The 14,837-nt window shown below is 44.3% G+C and overlaps 1 protein-coding gene and 1 long non-coding RNA gene across 3 annotated transcripts in view; one reads left to right on the forward strand and one right to left on the reverse strand.

The window, feature by feature from the left end:
* Positions 1 to 6,882, reverse strand: part of TP53BP2 (tumor protein p53 binding protein 2) — a 46,300-nt gene extending 39,418 nt beyond the window's left edge. Inside the window, exon 1 of one of the 2 annotated variants that reach the window (XM_068676085.1) lies at positions 6,711 to 6,882. In XM_068676085.1, coding sequence (XP_068532186.1) covers positions 6,711 to 6,737 — 27 coding nt within the window. In that variant the 5' untranslated portion in view covers positions 6,738 to 6,882. Of the gene's footprint in view, positions 1 to 6,058; positions 6,076 to 6,710 lie in introns of those variants that run through there. The other variant, XM_068676088.1, reaches the window with a different exon arrangement.
* A 569-nt stretch (positions 6,883 to 7,451) lies between these two features.
* LOC137853580 (uncharacterized) lies at positions 7,452 to 10,527 on the forward strand. The gene is made up of 2 exons (XR_011094585.1): positions 7,452 to 8,098; positions 8,485 to 10,527. It is a non-coding gene; the product is annotated as an uncharacterized lncRNA (long non-coding RNA).
* The last annotated feature ends 4,310 nt before the right edge of the window (positions 10,528 to 14,837 follow it).

The raw sequence follows: 14,837 nt of genomic DNA on the forward strand, positions 1-14,837 counted from the left end.
GTAACATTTGTCAGGAATGCTGCTCACACGTGACCCGTGGCAGTGTTGCTTTGTCGTTTTTCCTGTTTCACAACAGAGCTTCATGGAGACCTCCAAGGGAGTCTGGAATACTTTGCTTGGCCCCCGAGCACCCTGCTTTTTGTGACTCTGTGACACCTCTTCCCTTCCCCATCTGCTTGCCTCTTGGAGCCAGAAATCAGTCACAGTTACTGCTAGGTCAGCAAGGCTTTCCTGTAGTGCTTCATTACCTTGAGAAACAGTCTCACTGCAGCTGAGATCAGAGTATCTCTACCAACTTGCAGGAATCCCACTTCATGGGGTTTTCCCAGCCCTGCAATGCTCAAAGCCTCTCACTCTCCTGAGAAGCCAGGGCAGGAGCTGTGGATCACTGCCCTGCGTGACCCAGATAGCAGTTTGGATGAGGTTCTGCATTTGGGGCAGCACACACTTATGTCAGGTGGAAAGCAGAGTGAAGAGAGGTGTCCGGACACACTGTGAAAAAACAAACCACCAGACAGACTGCCACTTTCAAGCAGCAAGAAAATCATCACTGATTTATAACTGTGCACAGGGATGACAGGAGCAGCTGAAGAACAGCCCCAGCTACAGGGAGTATGATTCTTCTTGGACATTTCTGCATAGTGTGTTGGCCCAACCCATTTGCACAACTCTGCAATCTCTTTTGCAATAGGGATGCTCTACATCAGTGCCTGAGTCTGGTCATGTTTCTGATTTGCATGTTGCAGCATACAGGTAGTTCAGTGCAGCACTGGACTCAGATGGGATAACAAAGACTCCATTAAAAAAGAACCCTCTGAAGATCTGAGAAAACATGATTTTCCTCTTTTAATGACAGAGGGAAACTTAAGATAAGAAAAATACACAACTCCTGAGACTCTGCCTTAACTTTCAATTTAAAGAAACAATGGGATTTATTGCAGTAGAGGGAAACTGGTAATCTAAGCCAAGATCTAAACTGTTCCTTAAGCAGTTAAGCCTCACAAAATAAAAGTATCAGAGAACAAGAAAAAAATCACAACTTGCCAAAAACAACAAAAGAAAAAACATACACGTGTCTCTTATACAGTGAAAGGGGAACATTCCCTTTACACACATGTAAAAGATGTATGAACAAACATCTCTTTTGTGGACTGATCTCAAGCATCAACAGAACAAACTACCATCAGGCTTTTTTATCCTACAGAAGGTGGGACACAGGAGATGTAGGTGCTGAGGAGACATAATTCCTGTAGACAAGTTCATTTAATACTGCAGTACATATTTGATTTTAACATTTGTGTGTCTTAATTTGCAAAAAGATTATATAAAAATGTGAGAGTAGGATTTACATAAGAGGTCAAGGCAAGAAGTGTTCTAATTCCCCTTTTTTAAATTAGATGCCAATAAAAGCTAGGGTACAACACAGCCATTCATCAAAGGTTCGGATCATGTGAACACCTGGAAGCATCACTGTAGCATAGAAGAAATTGCTTCCGAAACAAGGTTACCATCTCACTAATGAAATACTTGGCATTAACACCACAGCAACAACAACAAGGCTCATCATTTATACATAACTGGATTTGAGCTAAGCATCCACGTAACACTATTACTATGGTGAAACAACTGATGAGGACACAGGCATGACTAATTAAACACTCAGAGAGAACCGGAATATTAATGATTAACAAAAAGCAAATAACTAAACCAAGTGGAAAAATGCTTTCTGCCTTTTAGCCTGCCCAGCATCACGGCAGTGTCATGATTACTGCTCTTTCCCCAATTCATTTACTGTGCCCTCTCCGTAAGCGTTAATCCCAAACCACAGCATGAGTTATCTGACACTGTTTTAAACAGCGTTTCAGGTCTTTCACGTTCCACTGAAACTCCTAAAACAGGTAAGCAACAGTGACTAAGGTAATTAGGTCTCTTTCATGTGACATCCAGGAGTTCTGGTGACCTTTATACACATATCATCTGACTCTCTGAGAACTGAAGATCAAAAAAAAATTGTTTTGCCTGACTCAGAAGTGACTCAGCTGCGAGAAAGCAGGCCTGAAGATAATAAAACTGAGAGCAAGGAGGAGAGCTTTATCTGCTCATTACCTTGCGATGTAATTACAAGTTCCTTTCAGTTTCCAGAGCATTAAATAAGTTTCTGCAGGAAGCTGACGGTGCCCAGCTAAGAGTCCTGAGGTGCCCTGTGAACCCAGGCAGAAGCAGCCCTCCACGAGCTCTGCCACCCAGCCTCGCAGGGCAGCTGCAGTCAGGCTCCTCGGGGTGACAGCGCTGCCTCCTCCGAGAGGCTGCACGGCAGGACTCTGACCGGCATTAAATAAACAAGCTGTGGGAGAGAAAGGAGTCCCCGAGGCAGACTGCTAACAGGGACAGCAGGCTAAGCAAACGGGGCATTTCCATTTCCGAGACTGTTTCTCAATCAATAGCCTGAAAGGAACGCTATGCACAACGCCATTTCCACTCTGCTGGGTTATTCCTCTGAGGCAACCTTTGTACCTGCCCCTTTCAAAGTCCGACTGACTTGCATGTAAATTCATCTCACAAAACAGACTCGATCACTAATAAAGCAGAAATCCCATCTGGGGGAAAATAAATCCCATAAATTATCCACCTATCCCAAACCTCACCTCTGCATGCTAGCCCTTGAAATAGTAAATGCAAGAGTCCCACAGGGCACTGACACCCTGAGCTGTTGAACAAATCAGAAGCAGCATAATTAACAGCTCTCCTGGCCTACACAGCTTGATCTGGCATGAATTCGCAATATTACCCTTCCCCCATTTCCGATAAAAGCCACATGAAGGAACAAAAGGTGTTCAACATACAGCTGAGTAATTTGGCTCAAACGTTTCAGATGGAGGGCTAAGGTGTTTAAGAAAGCCACCTGAGAAGCTAAAACCATTTCATATAATTCATGAAACAGAAAAGATCACATTGTAACAACATGAAAGAAAAAAAAAGTGCCCTAGAAAACTCAAGGCAATGTTCTCCTATCATTAATAATGACGAAGAGAAGTGTGAGAGGTAAGAAATGTCACCAAAACAGCCCCCTAAGTGTCATTCAGCTTTCCAGACAAAATGCTTTAAACACTGAATACCACGTGAAAATGTTTGAATACAGCTGCAATACTGCCACTTTTAAATGTCTAACAATACCCAGAAATTCAGTCAAAGGAACATAAAAGAGATACTAAATCAAATTAGGAGATAAGGCACGTGCTTAGAAGAGCTCACTCTGAAGTTCCATTTACGCACTGAAATCCATGGAGGCAGATGAGAAAAACAGCGCGATGTGGTTGATAAACTTGATCACTGCTTAAATAATTCACAGACTACAGGAAATGGGACTGAGATGCCACAGATGACTTGCTGGTATCGTAGCAATCTGTTAACTCTACCTGGGGGTCAGTTTATTTATAGACTTATAGATGACGCTCGCCTGAACATGAGCCGGCAGTGTGCCCAGCTGGCCCAGAAGGCCAACGGCATCCTGGCTTGTGTCAGGGACAGTACTGCCAGCAGGAGCAGGGAGGTGATCGTGCTCCTGTACTCGGCTCTGGTGAGGCCGCACCTCGAGTGCTGTGTTCAGCTTTGGGCCCCTCACTACAAGAAGGACATCGAGGCCCTGGAGCATGTCCAGAGAAGGGCTACGAAGGTGGTGAAGGGCCTGGAGCACAAGGCGTGGGGAGCTGGGGGTCGGCCTCTTCTCGCAGGTAACCAGTGACAGGACTAGAGGGAATGGCCTCAAGTTCCACCAGGGGAGGTTCAGGTTGGAAACGAGGAGACATTTCTTGTGAGAAAGAGCAGTCAGGCACTGGGACGGGTTGCCCAGGGAGGTGGTTGAGTCACCGGCCCTGGGGGTGTTCAAGGAAAGGTTGGACGTGGTGCTTAGGGACATGGTTTAGTGGGTGACACTGGTGGTAGGGGGATGGTTGGACCAGATGATCTTGGAGGTCTCTTCCAACCTTAACAATTCTATGTTCATCTTGCAAAGTACAAGACATTCATTTCTTTTAAAACTTCTTAAACAGTAAGAAAAGCATTTCCAAAGAAAATCATCCTAGATGGACTAGCACTACACTATTTCAGTAATTCAGGATCTATACAACAGTTCCAATTTACTGCCTCTTGGAACAAGCAAAAAAAAAATAAATATATATATATATAAAATAAACCTTTTACATACATATATATGGTTTAAGATATATTTTTAAAATGCACATGTCCACAAACTGGTGAGTACTACGATGAAACTCCCTATTTTAATCCCTACTTTAAAAAGGTGCCTGCTGGGCATAGCAGTTCAGAGAAGACCACTGAGAACGACTGGAATCTTGTCTAATATATAAGGTGTTTTGATCCAAAAACTTCACTGGGCATTAAAGGGTAACTCAATTTCTGTTACCTCCTACAATCTGAGAAAAGCCTTTATCCAGCACGCATGACGCAAATTATTTTTCAATACATACTCATCTTTAGGGTAATAATGTAAAACCAGGGAGAGAGACCAATTATGCTGAAAAAAAAAAAAACATGCTATTTTTGAAAGTGTATCCAACTCCTTTTCACTACTTAGCAGTACCAGTCACACTCCCACAAGCCTTTGGCAGATGAAAGGTGAGACAACTTCACACAGCTTGACAGTGTTAACCCTGTTATTACCTTCATCAGTACAGCTACACACAAATTACTTCGTATTACACTCTTACGCAGACTATTAATCACATTGTCTTGGCATATGGTTAGAGCAGCAGTTTAGCTCCTATCTGTCATCACCACAAGGAAAACGTTCCAATTTCAGGGAAGTCTCCAAAGAGTACAAGTAGTTATGTTTGTTACAGCAGTTTCCAAGCTTTTCAGAAGCAACCAGTACAGAGGTGAATTCCTGTTGGGCTTGTGATTACTGTGATCCCTACTCGGGGTCACAAGCCTTGCTATGCTATTTAATCCCTTGTCCACATTACCTTCTGGTATCACATTACGCTGCTCCCTCCTGACTTTCTTTGTACCTTCCTTTTCTTCCCACATCAAACTTTCAATTTCTTTGTAAAGAAAAATAAGAATGAGTTCAGCCAAAAGAATTAAAAAAGCATAGAAAATAAGAGGATTCGAAAATCTGCATAAATACTTCATTAAAATAGTAGCGATTGCTTTTGGCATTACCTCTTCCACACTTTTGTATTCACATGAGTACATTTACTATAAAATGATGTTTCCAAAGCGGCAAGTGGCTGTTTAGGCACCCTACAGCCAATGGACCACAAAGCTTTTGAAATACCCTTTTGCACTCTAATCGTTGGAAACCTTAACCCTCTGAAGACTATACCCAAATTCAATTTGTTTGGGTTTGCAGTTTGATTTTTTGTTTTGTTTTTCAATAGGTGGATTACAGTAGTAGTATTCATAACACTTGTATTTTTAATTCCTGCAGTCACATTCAGCTTTCGCCAATCTTTCATTATCCACAGTAAGCGCAACATGAAAAGGCTGTATCCGTCCCTTTGTTTAGGGGTTAAAAACCAGGATCACTAACGAGTTGAGTCATCTGCCAAAGAAGAGCCTGAGCCACAAGGGCAGTGCTTGCTCCAGAACTCGCCACCTGCCCGTGCTGGGGGGACGAGACGGCTCCTGCTTGTTTTCTCCCTGATTTGAACTCGGTGACACGGAATGGGCCAGCAGCAGCATCTCTCGGAGGTTTTGATTTCATACAAGAGTGCCTACCTAGCTCGGTTTCGACGTGGGTTGAATTAACACCTCGTTATTCTTTACTGCTTGTTTTCTTTGGGGTTTTCACGTGCCGACAACACCGCGGTTGCTCAACACGCTGGCTGTTTCACCCGCAGTTAAGCTCATATTTTGTCTGTTCCTCCCTCATTAGCGACAGCAATAAAGTCACCCAGCCCTCTCCAGCGCTCTGTGCCATCCAATTATCGCTCGTTATTTCCTCCTAATTGCACAGGCAGCGCCCCACGCCGATAGTTAGACACGGAGCTCACAGCATCCCTGCAGCACCCCTGCCCTCACGGCACGGATTCCTCACCTCCTGGGACAGATCCCCCCTGGCTGGCTCCAGCCAGCTCCTGGGAGAGTTAACACGGAAAATTCCCTGTGATAAAGGGGAAATACCCTTCACAGAGGATCACACGAGGCCTCCGTGCCGAGCTGCCCCCTGCCCCTGCCGGGGCGCCCCCCGGCCCCGCCTCCCGCCGCCAAGATGGACGGACACCATCTTCCGCCGGGAAACAAAGCCACCCCCCGCCGGCAGGCGCGGCACTTCGCGACCCAACTTGAGGAACTTTACCCCAAGATTCATTACTTTTTTTTTAACAAAGAGAGTGAACAGCGGAGGCGCCCGCTCCCGGCGGGACAGGAGGGGGGGAAACTTTGCGAGCGCTCCCTGCCCCGGCTGCCCCCCGGCGCTGGCCCCGCTCCAGCGAGCCCGTCTAACGAGTCGGGCCCAGCAAGAAAATCTGGAAAGAGGGAGAAAAAAAAAAATAAAAGAAAGAAATCCACCAAAAAAAAAAAAAAAAAAGGAGAAGAAAAGCAGAAGGGGGAGGGGAAGTCCGAGGAGGGGTAAGCGGGGGCAGGGTCTCCTCCTCCCGCAGCGCCGCGGGCTCCATTTCTCCATTTTCTGCCCCTTTCTCCAACTTTCCCCCGAACCGGGCCGCCCCCCGCGCCCTCCCGGCACTCACCGGCATCATCTTGGAGCCGAACCGCATGGGGGCGGCCGGTGCCGGCCCCGCCGCTCGGAGCGGGAGACCGCCGAGCTGGGAGCCCTGGGGCCTGCGCTGCTGCTGCTGCCGCTGCCGCCGGGACCCGCGGGGGGGGAACCTGTTGCGGGGCCGCCCTGCCCGGCCGCTCCTCCGCTTTGTTCCGCCCCCGGCTCCGCTCCGAAGCGAGCCCCGAGCCGGCGAGGAGGAGCCGCGGCGCCGTGCAGCGCCCCGCCCGCCTCCGGGAGGGGCCCAAAGTGCGGGGAGCCCGCGGGGGGTCCCGGGGGGAGCCCGTGAGCGCTGGAGGGGCCCCGGGGGTGGGGGGGAGAAGTTGGGGTCCGCGGGGCGCCGTGCGGGGGTCTCGCGGGGAAAAGCCGGCAGGGAACGCGGCGCCGGCTGCTCCTCCTCCCGGGGTGAAACCTGCCCCGTAACTCGACGGGGCGGGGGAGGGCCAGAAGTTGCCGGGAGAGCGGAGAGCAGAGCCCAGGCGGAATCTGTATAAGCGTTTATTTCATAACAGCGTTAACACGGGGCGCTCCGGGGCCGGCCGCACGGCGGCAGCGCGGCCCCGCTCCTCAGCGGCCGGAGCCCAGCGGGCGGCCCCGGCCCCCTCTCGCCCCGCCCGGCCCCGCTGCCGGAGCCGGCCAATGAGGCGGCGCCGCCCGGGCCATGACATCACCTCCCCCGCCGCTGATTGGGCGCCGCGGACACCCGCCCCGCGCCGGCCGGCTGGCGGACGGAGCCCCCAGGGGCGCGCGTGGTCCTGCCGCGGGGCCGGGCTGCGGGGAGCGCGGGTAAAACGGGGTCACAGCCACCGGGAGGAGGGGAGAGAAAAGGAGAGAAGAGAAAAAAAGAGAGAAAATAAAAGAGGAAAGAGAGAAAAGAAAGAAACGGAAAAAAAAAAAAGAGGGAAAAAAAAGAAAAAGAAAAAAAAAGAAAGAAAGGAAAAGAAAGGAAAAGAAAGGAAAAGAAAGGAAAAGAAAGGAAAAGAAAGAAGGGGAGGAGAGAAAAGAAAGGAGAGAAAAGAAAAGAGAAGATAGGAGAGAAAAGAAAGAAGGGAAAAGCAAAAGGAGAGAATAGAAAGGAGAGAAAAGAGAAAATAGAAAGGAGAGAAAAGCAAAAGGAAAGAAAAGAAAGGAGGGAAAAGCAAAAGGAGAGAAAAGAAAGGAAAAAGGAGAGAAAAGAACAGATAAAATAGAAAGAAAGGGAAATAAAAAAGGGAATGGGAAGGGGAAGGGAAAGAGGAAGGGGAAGGGGAAGGGAAAGATATACCAGAATCATTCTTTTTCTCTCTGTGAGTGATCTACTTGGTCTGAACTGCAGCAGCCTGCAAAAGCAGGAAGGTGTTACAAGCAATAGTTGTAGTAATGGTAAGTAGAAATCATCGGCATTTCTTGCCCTTAGTCTTTTCATTTGATGGATCTAGGTGGGAGGCTGGGAGACACTACTGTATTTCATGCCTTCACCACACTACTCCAAACCTTCAGTTAATTTTCTCAGAGCAGTGTCTAAGCAATTTCCACAGCAACTTCTCACACTCTTTTCTTCTTCAATGTGCCTAAAACTGTCTCCAGACCAGTCTTCTTTTACAGTCCCTGACACTACTATGAGAAGTATCAAACAGCAGACATCAGACAACATCTCTTTGTAATATCTTGTCATCATTTGCAATATCTTATAAACTTTTAATTATATTTATTTTCATATGCTGTGCCCATCAGTGGTTTATATTGCTATAACCTCTTGAATTCTTCAGGAAGAAGGTGGTGAACCTGGTTCTAACACTGTTTCTATGACGGTAATTTGAGAAACACTTTGTCAGAAGTCAACACAACATCAATGCAACAGGAGGAGGAGGTCAACCGCTTCAGCTTTGCTACCCATTGCCACCTACCGTTGAAATTGCACCATATCGAACTTCAGAGCTTTCATTTCTGAATGATAAAGCTTAGGGCTACAGAAAGAAGGGAAAGCTTCTAAAATAAGAAAGCTGGGAGAAGAAGAGTGCAAGGCAAGAGAATTGCCCACCAGAACTCAACGAGCTGGGACACAGCAGTCTTCAGAACATCAACCCTAACCATAACCCAACAGCTAACCCCAAACCCAACACCAACTCTAATCCTAACCCTAACCATAATGACTTTAATCTTAACCCTAACACAAAATGAACCTACCCCAATGCCTAACACTAACCCTACAAACTAATACTAACCCCTAAGCCTAAACTAACCCCAAACCCAACACCTAACCCTACACCCTAGCCTTAACACTAACAAGACTAACCCTAACTCCTAATGCCTAGGAATAACCAAAACCCAGTCATAATCCAAACCCTAACCCTAGCCTTAGCCCTAATGCTAACCATAAACCCTAACTCTTAACCTAATACTAACCAGAAACCATAACCTTGTCTCTGACACTAACGAATCCTAAACCAAACCAAAGTCATAACACTAACACCTAATGCTAACCCTAACCATAACCCTAACTCTAACCCCTATACCCAACACCTAACAATAACACCTAACCTAAGCCCCTAAATCTAAACCCTAACACTGACCATAACCCTTACCCTAAAACCTAACCCTAAAGGCCCTAACCATAACCCTAAACCTAATCCTAACCTTAAAAAAAAACTAACCCTAAAAATAAACTTAACCATAACCCTGACTCAAACTCTACCTAAATAATAATGAGAAACATAACCTTAAAACAAATCTGCTACTTAATCCTAGCCCTAGCCCTAAAACCAATAACAAAATTTTCCCTAAGACAAAGCATAATTATAAAAGCATAAATATAAAACTAAACCTAAACCTAGCCCTAAAATTAACTCTATGTCCAAACCCTGGTCCTAGCCCTAGCACTACTCCTAGACATAGATCTAACACTACCTCTAACCCTAACTCCATCCTAACACTAACCCTAACCGTAACCTTAAGCCAAACTTTAAACACAACCCTAAACCTAGCTCTAGATGTAGCCCTAAATCTTAGCTTTAACTACAATCCTTTCACTACAAAAAAAAATAAACCTAAGCAAAACATAAATATAAACCTAATGCTAAACCTAGTCCTAAACATAATCCTAAAACTAAACCCTTCTCCTAGCCGTAACACCACTTCTACCAGCAATCCTAACCCTAAACAAGGTAAACAAGTAACCCTAACCCTAAAACAAGCCACTACACCAAAACATAACCAAAACCCTAAACCTAGCAATAAACCTAACCTTAACCCTAAAGCAAATGCTAACCCCCCCCTCACCCCCCAAAATATTCAAAACCTGAACTCTGACCATAGACACAGCAAATCCTAACTCTAAACTAAAAACAAAACCTAGCCGAAACCATACACCAAAACCTACTTCTAACCCTAGGACTAGCACTAACCATTACCCTAACACTAAAACCTAACTTCAACCCTAACCCTAACTCTAAACAGAACACTAGAACCTAACCTTAAACTTATCCCTAACACTCAGACAGAAACAAACACAAAACCCTAACCAAAAAACTTGCCCTAGCCCTAACCCTAACCTTAGCCCCCTAACCCTAAATCTATCCCTTACATAAATATACCCTAACTTTAACCTTAATCCTACTGACCATAAACTAATGATAAAAGCTAACAGTAACCCCAGCCCTAAGGCTAACCCTTATGCTAGTGGTCACCATTACAACTAACCTTAATGACACAACCATAACCCTAACCTCTACTCCTAACACCTAATTTCTAGTCCTAACTCTAAAACCTAACGCTAAATGCTAATTTTAACCCTAACCATAGCCCTAACCCTACTCCTTACATTAACCCTAACATTTACACCAGTAAATCCACAGCCTCTCTGATGTGCACCTCGAGGCTGAGCAAGCCTTTTGTGGCCAAGGCCCTCTGCTACCAGACACCCTCTGGGACTTCATCAGCAGCTGTATTGCCCTTGTTCCTGAATACGTAGGTTCTGCGACCAGCCGCTACACCAGACCAAGCAAGCAGCACTGTGCAAGCACATCCAGGCTTCTCTTTCACAGAATCACAGAATTTTCTAGGTTGGAAGAGACCTCAAGATCATCGAGTCCAACCTCTGACCTAACACTAACAGTCCCCACTAAACCATATCCCTAAGCTCTACATCTAAACGTCTTTTAAAGACCTCCAGGGATGGTGACTCCACCACTTCCCTGGGCAGCCTGTTCCAATGTCTAACAACCCTTTCGGTAAAGAAGCTCTTCCTAAGATCCAACCTAAAGCTCCCTTGGCGCAACTTAAGCCCATTCCCCGTTGTCCTGTCACCAGGCACGTGGGAGAACAAGCCAACCCCCACCTCGCTACAGCCTCCTTTAAGGTATCTGTAAAGAGCGATAAGGTCGCCCCTGAGCCTCCTTTTCTCCAGGCTGAACAAGCCCAGCTCCCTCAGCCGCTCCTCGTAGGACTTGTTCTCCAGGCCCCTCACCAGCTTCGTCGCCCTTCTCTGGACCCGCTCAAGCACCTCGATGTCCTTCTTGTAGCAAGGGTGCAGCACATATCACTTTTGTGTACAGTTGTCCCTGAGCGCAGCTGATGAGCCAGTGCTGAGCAAGCAGCTATGTGTGAGAGTCCCCAAGCAAGGCTTCAAAAAGGGCAGGAAGGAGGACCCAGGCAAGACCAGTCAGCCTCACCTCCATCCCCGGAAAGGTGATGGACCAGCTCATCCTGGAGGTCATCTCCAAGAAGGTGATCAGGAATAGTCAACATGGATTCACCAAGGGGAAATCACGTTTAACCAATCTGATATCCTTCTGTGATGAGGTGACAGGCTGGGTAGTACGTAATTCTGCAGCCCTCCTCTTTCAGGGAAGGCTCTTTGACTCCAAGAAAATAGAAAGGTTAGTTGCCTGAAAGCTTGTCTTTTTTATCCCTTAAGTACATCAGCTTCCCTATTACATGTCTACAAACCCTGACTCTTGTGTAGCTGAAAACACTTTTTTGTTCTTTTTTATTTAAAATAGAAAACTATAATTAAAAAAAAGCCTGACTGTGCAACATGCCTAGCCCACAAAAGCTACTCAAGATCATACGGTCCCCATACTTTTAGCTGAGAAAATCTACAGAGAATGTGTTTTCTTTCATCCTCACTCTTCTTTTCAACTTCATTGCATGATTACTATCAGATACCTTATGTATGGTATTACAAATAAATCACGAGGTAAATGTAGATTGTAGAGGTGGTTACTCAACCAGCTTTTTATACAACATATAGCAATACCAAGCCTGAAACTAGTTAATCTATGAAGCATCTATTTAAATATTTATACTGATTTGACAGAACTTGTATTACATTCATATATGAAGCTGTAACTCCAAATGATTCTAAGTACTAAGTTACCTTTTACTGGATCAAAACTTTTAGTTGCAAAACATGAATCTGTGCAAATTTACACTCTGGCATACACTTGTTAAAAACAATTTAAAAGGAAAGTTCAGTGTGGTTTCTTTTTTATTTTATTTTATTTTTTTTTTAGTTCAGGCTCAAAAATCACAGTCCCTGGATATGCCCAGATGTAACTGTTCTCCGTTATAAGCCAGCCATGCCCTGTGTTTTGTCTGAGCCTTGGACTTTACTCTGCCTCAGTATCCAGCAGCCTGAATGAAAATACGACTTTTCAAATATAACAGTTTGCTTTCAAATTTAGCACTTCTTAAAAAAGTAAGATTCATAAAGTGAGCAAACTGCTGACACCCCAGAAAAGAAAACCTGCCTCGTGGGAAGGCATTTTCTATTTTTCTATTGATTACCCTAACTTGATAAAACAAATCTGTTTTCCTCCCACACAACTTCTGCTCTTAGCCTTGATTTCTGAGCACATTATTCCTCTTTGCTCCTATATTCCCCATTAACATCCCTGTTCTTGACCTAGCTGCACACCTTCCTTCAACCTCAGCTCCTGCTACTAGAATTTTTTCCTTTACTGTTGTCTTCCCAGATGTCCACTTGTTAGCTCCTGCTTCTCACTCTCTTTTTCCCCTTCACTGAATTCCTCCCCTTTTCTCACATTTGATATTTACAAGTTTCCTTGTGTTTCAGGTAGGCTCCCTCCGCTTCCCCATGCCTCTTGGCAATGCTTGCTGCCACACAGATCACAAGGAAAATATCCTATGTAGGTTCAGTAAAATTTCACAGTCCCTGCTGTTCTGAACAGACCATACTCAGATCAGTTGGGAGCACAATAAACATGGTTTTATAAGCATGTAGTAAGCTGCAAGAGGCTGAACCTGTTCAGGGTATATATGCTTAAAAATTTCTCCAACAAATACTTAGAAAACTAATGAGATTTGACAAAGACTTCTGAGTACAGAAATGTGCAGATTATTACAAAAAAAGCAAAATACATACTCTTGGCCCAAGTGGCCTTTCCTTTAAATCTCATATTCCTAGTACAAAGTACAGAGGCATCTTTAAAGGGGCAAAGTAATATATTCCCCCTAACATCTTTCTTGTCAGTCACTGAAATGTTCCCCTCAAAATCATTATAACATGGTATAATGAGAACTAAGGTTATTTCAAGATTTTTAAAAGTCTTACAAGCACTGCAGAAACCTAAAGGAGCAGCAACCCAAATAAAGGTATGTATCCTGCTGTAACTACAGATACTGTCTACAGAGATTGCATGTTACTTCATATGCAATGGAATTTACATAACACAATATCATCCCTTTCAGGGACTATTAAAGTTATCTGGCTTCACCCTATCCCATAGTAACTGAAAAGATAAGGGACAAGTGAATCTGTGACAAGGATTTTGTGAAAGTATGTGTGGTGTGCATTTCTGCAAATTAAGACAGTGATGTACGCTCAGAAAAATTATACAAGATACCTCATACAATTATGTGAATCAAAACCTGGAAGACAGCAGAATTATCTTACGTGCTGAGACAGACTTACTAAACAAAAAGTCATTTATGTAGTTGTAGCTAATAATGTAAAACATGTAGTTTATACCATTAATACACTATACTTACTAACATAATAAACATATAGAAAATGCAGTTTATATATTATTAAACATAACATCAAACATAAAGGAGTACCTCAAAATCTCAAATTTCTCAAATTACAGGACAAAACAAAAAGCATTCTTGAAACTATTTTAAATTATATATGCTTAAGAAGAGGGAGAAAAACACTTGCTTTTAAAATATTAATGGACTGCCAGCACAAACTTCCTGTGCCAAGTCACAAGTTTATTAAGAATTCTCCTAAGTGTGTTTTAAACTGCTGAGTATGCATGTGAAAGGAGATCAGGTCCTAAAACTACAGCCATTAAAAAAAAAAAAAATTGTTCTAAGATAGCCAGTTTTACAGCAGCATTGACAAGTTGGGGTGGGGGAAAGAGGAAAAACATTTCCAAATACATACATGGCACAAACTGTTTTGCTTCAAAAAAGGAAATACCAAGTGTACATTTTTGGAGTGCCATTAGGATGACACACATAAAGGCTTGCCCTTGCGTTTCCCCTGCTTCCAAGTTTGTTTGTTTTTTTTTCAGTGAATTTCTTTCTTATAAGAGAGAGGTTCCAGGTGGGTTTCTGAGGAAAGATGAAAGTTGCAAATAAAAAAGGTCACAATTAAAATTCAAGAAGAAGAAGCCTAGTTAAAAAAAGTGTAGGGATGCAGGGGTGCTCCGGGCAGATAGTGCTTTAGTTCTGTAACAATTAAAGCTGTTCTACCTTGTAGTACAGTTACTGTAATGAGCAGTCCCACTCGCCACAAACATTTTATGACTTTTTCCCATATGCTTTTCTACTGTCACTTCCAGCATTCATACAGTGATTTTTTTTGTTAAGTCAGTTTTAAGGAGCACCAGTTTCCTAATGAAATATGCATGCTCAACACTACTGACATGAAAAAGGAAAACACCAAACAACAGCAGCTGAAGGAAAAGAGGAGACTGGCACTGTACTTTTCAACAGTTGGGCCTTGCTCTGTTACAAAAACGGTTGTGAAGCCATGGTGCAAGTGCCCATGACCATACTTGGAATTATCTAGGAATATTCTAGAAACAGCCCTTGGTCCCATCCCTTTGCTGCTCCAGATCCAGCTATTATGACCAAGAAACCTCTCTAATATCTA

Source organism: Anas acuta, chromosome 3 (assembly GCF_963932015.1).
Source record: "Anas acuta chromosome 3, bAnaAcu1.1, whole genome shotgun sequence".
Classification (NCBI taxonomy): Eukaryota; Metazoa; Chordata; class Aves; order Anseriformes; family Anatidae; genus Anas; species Anas acuta.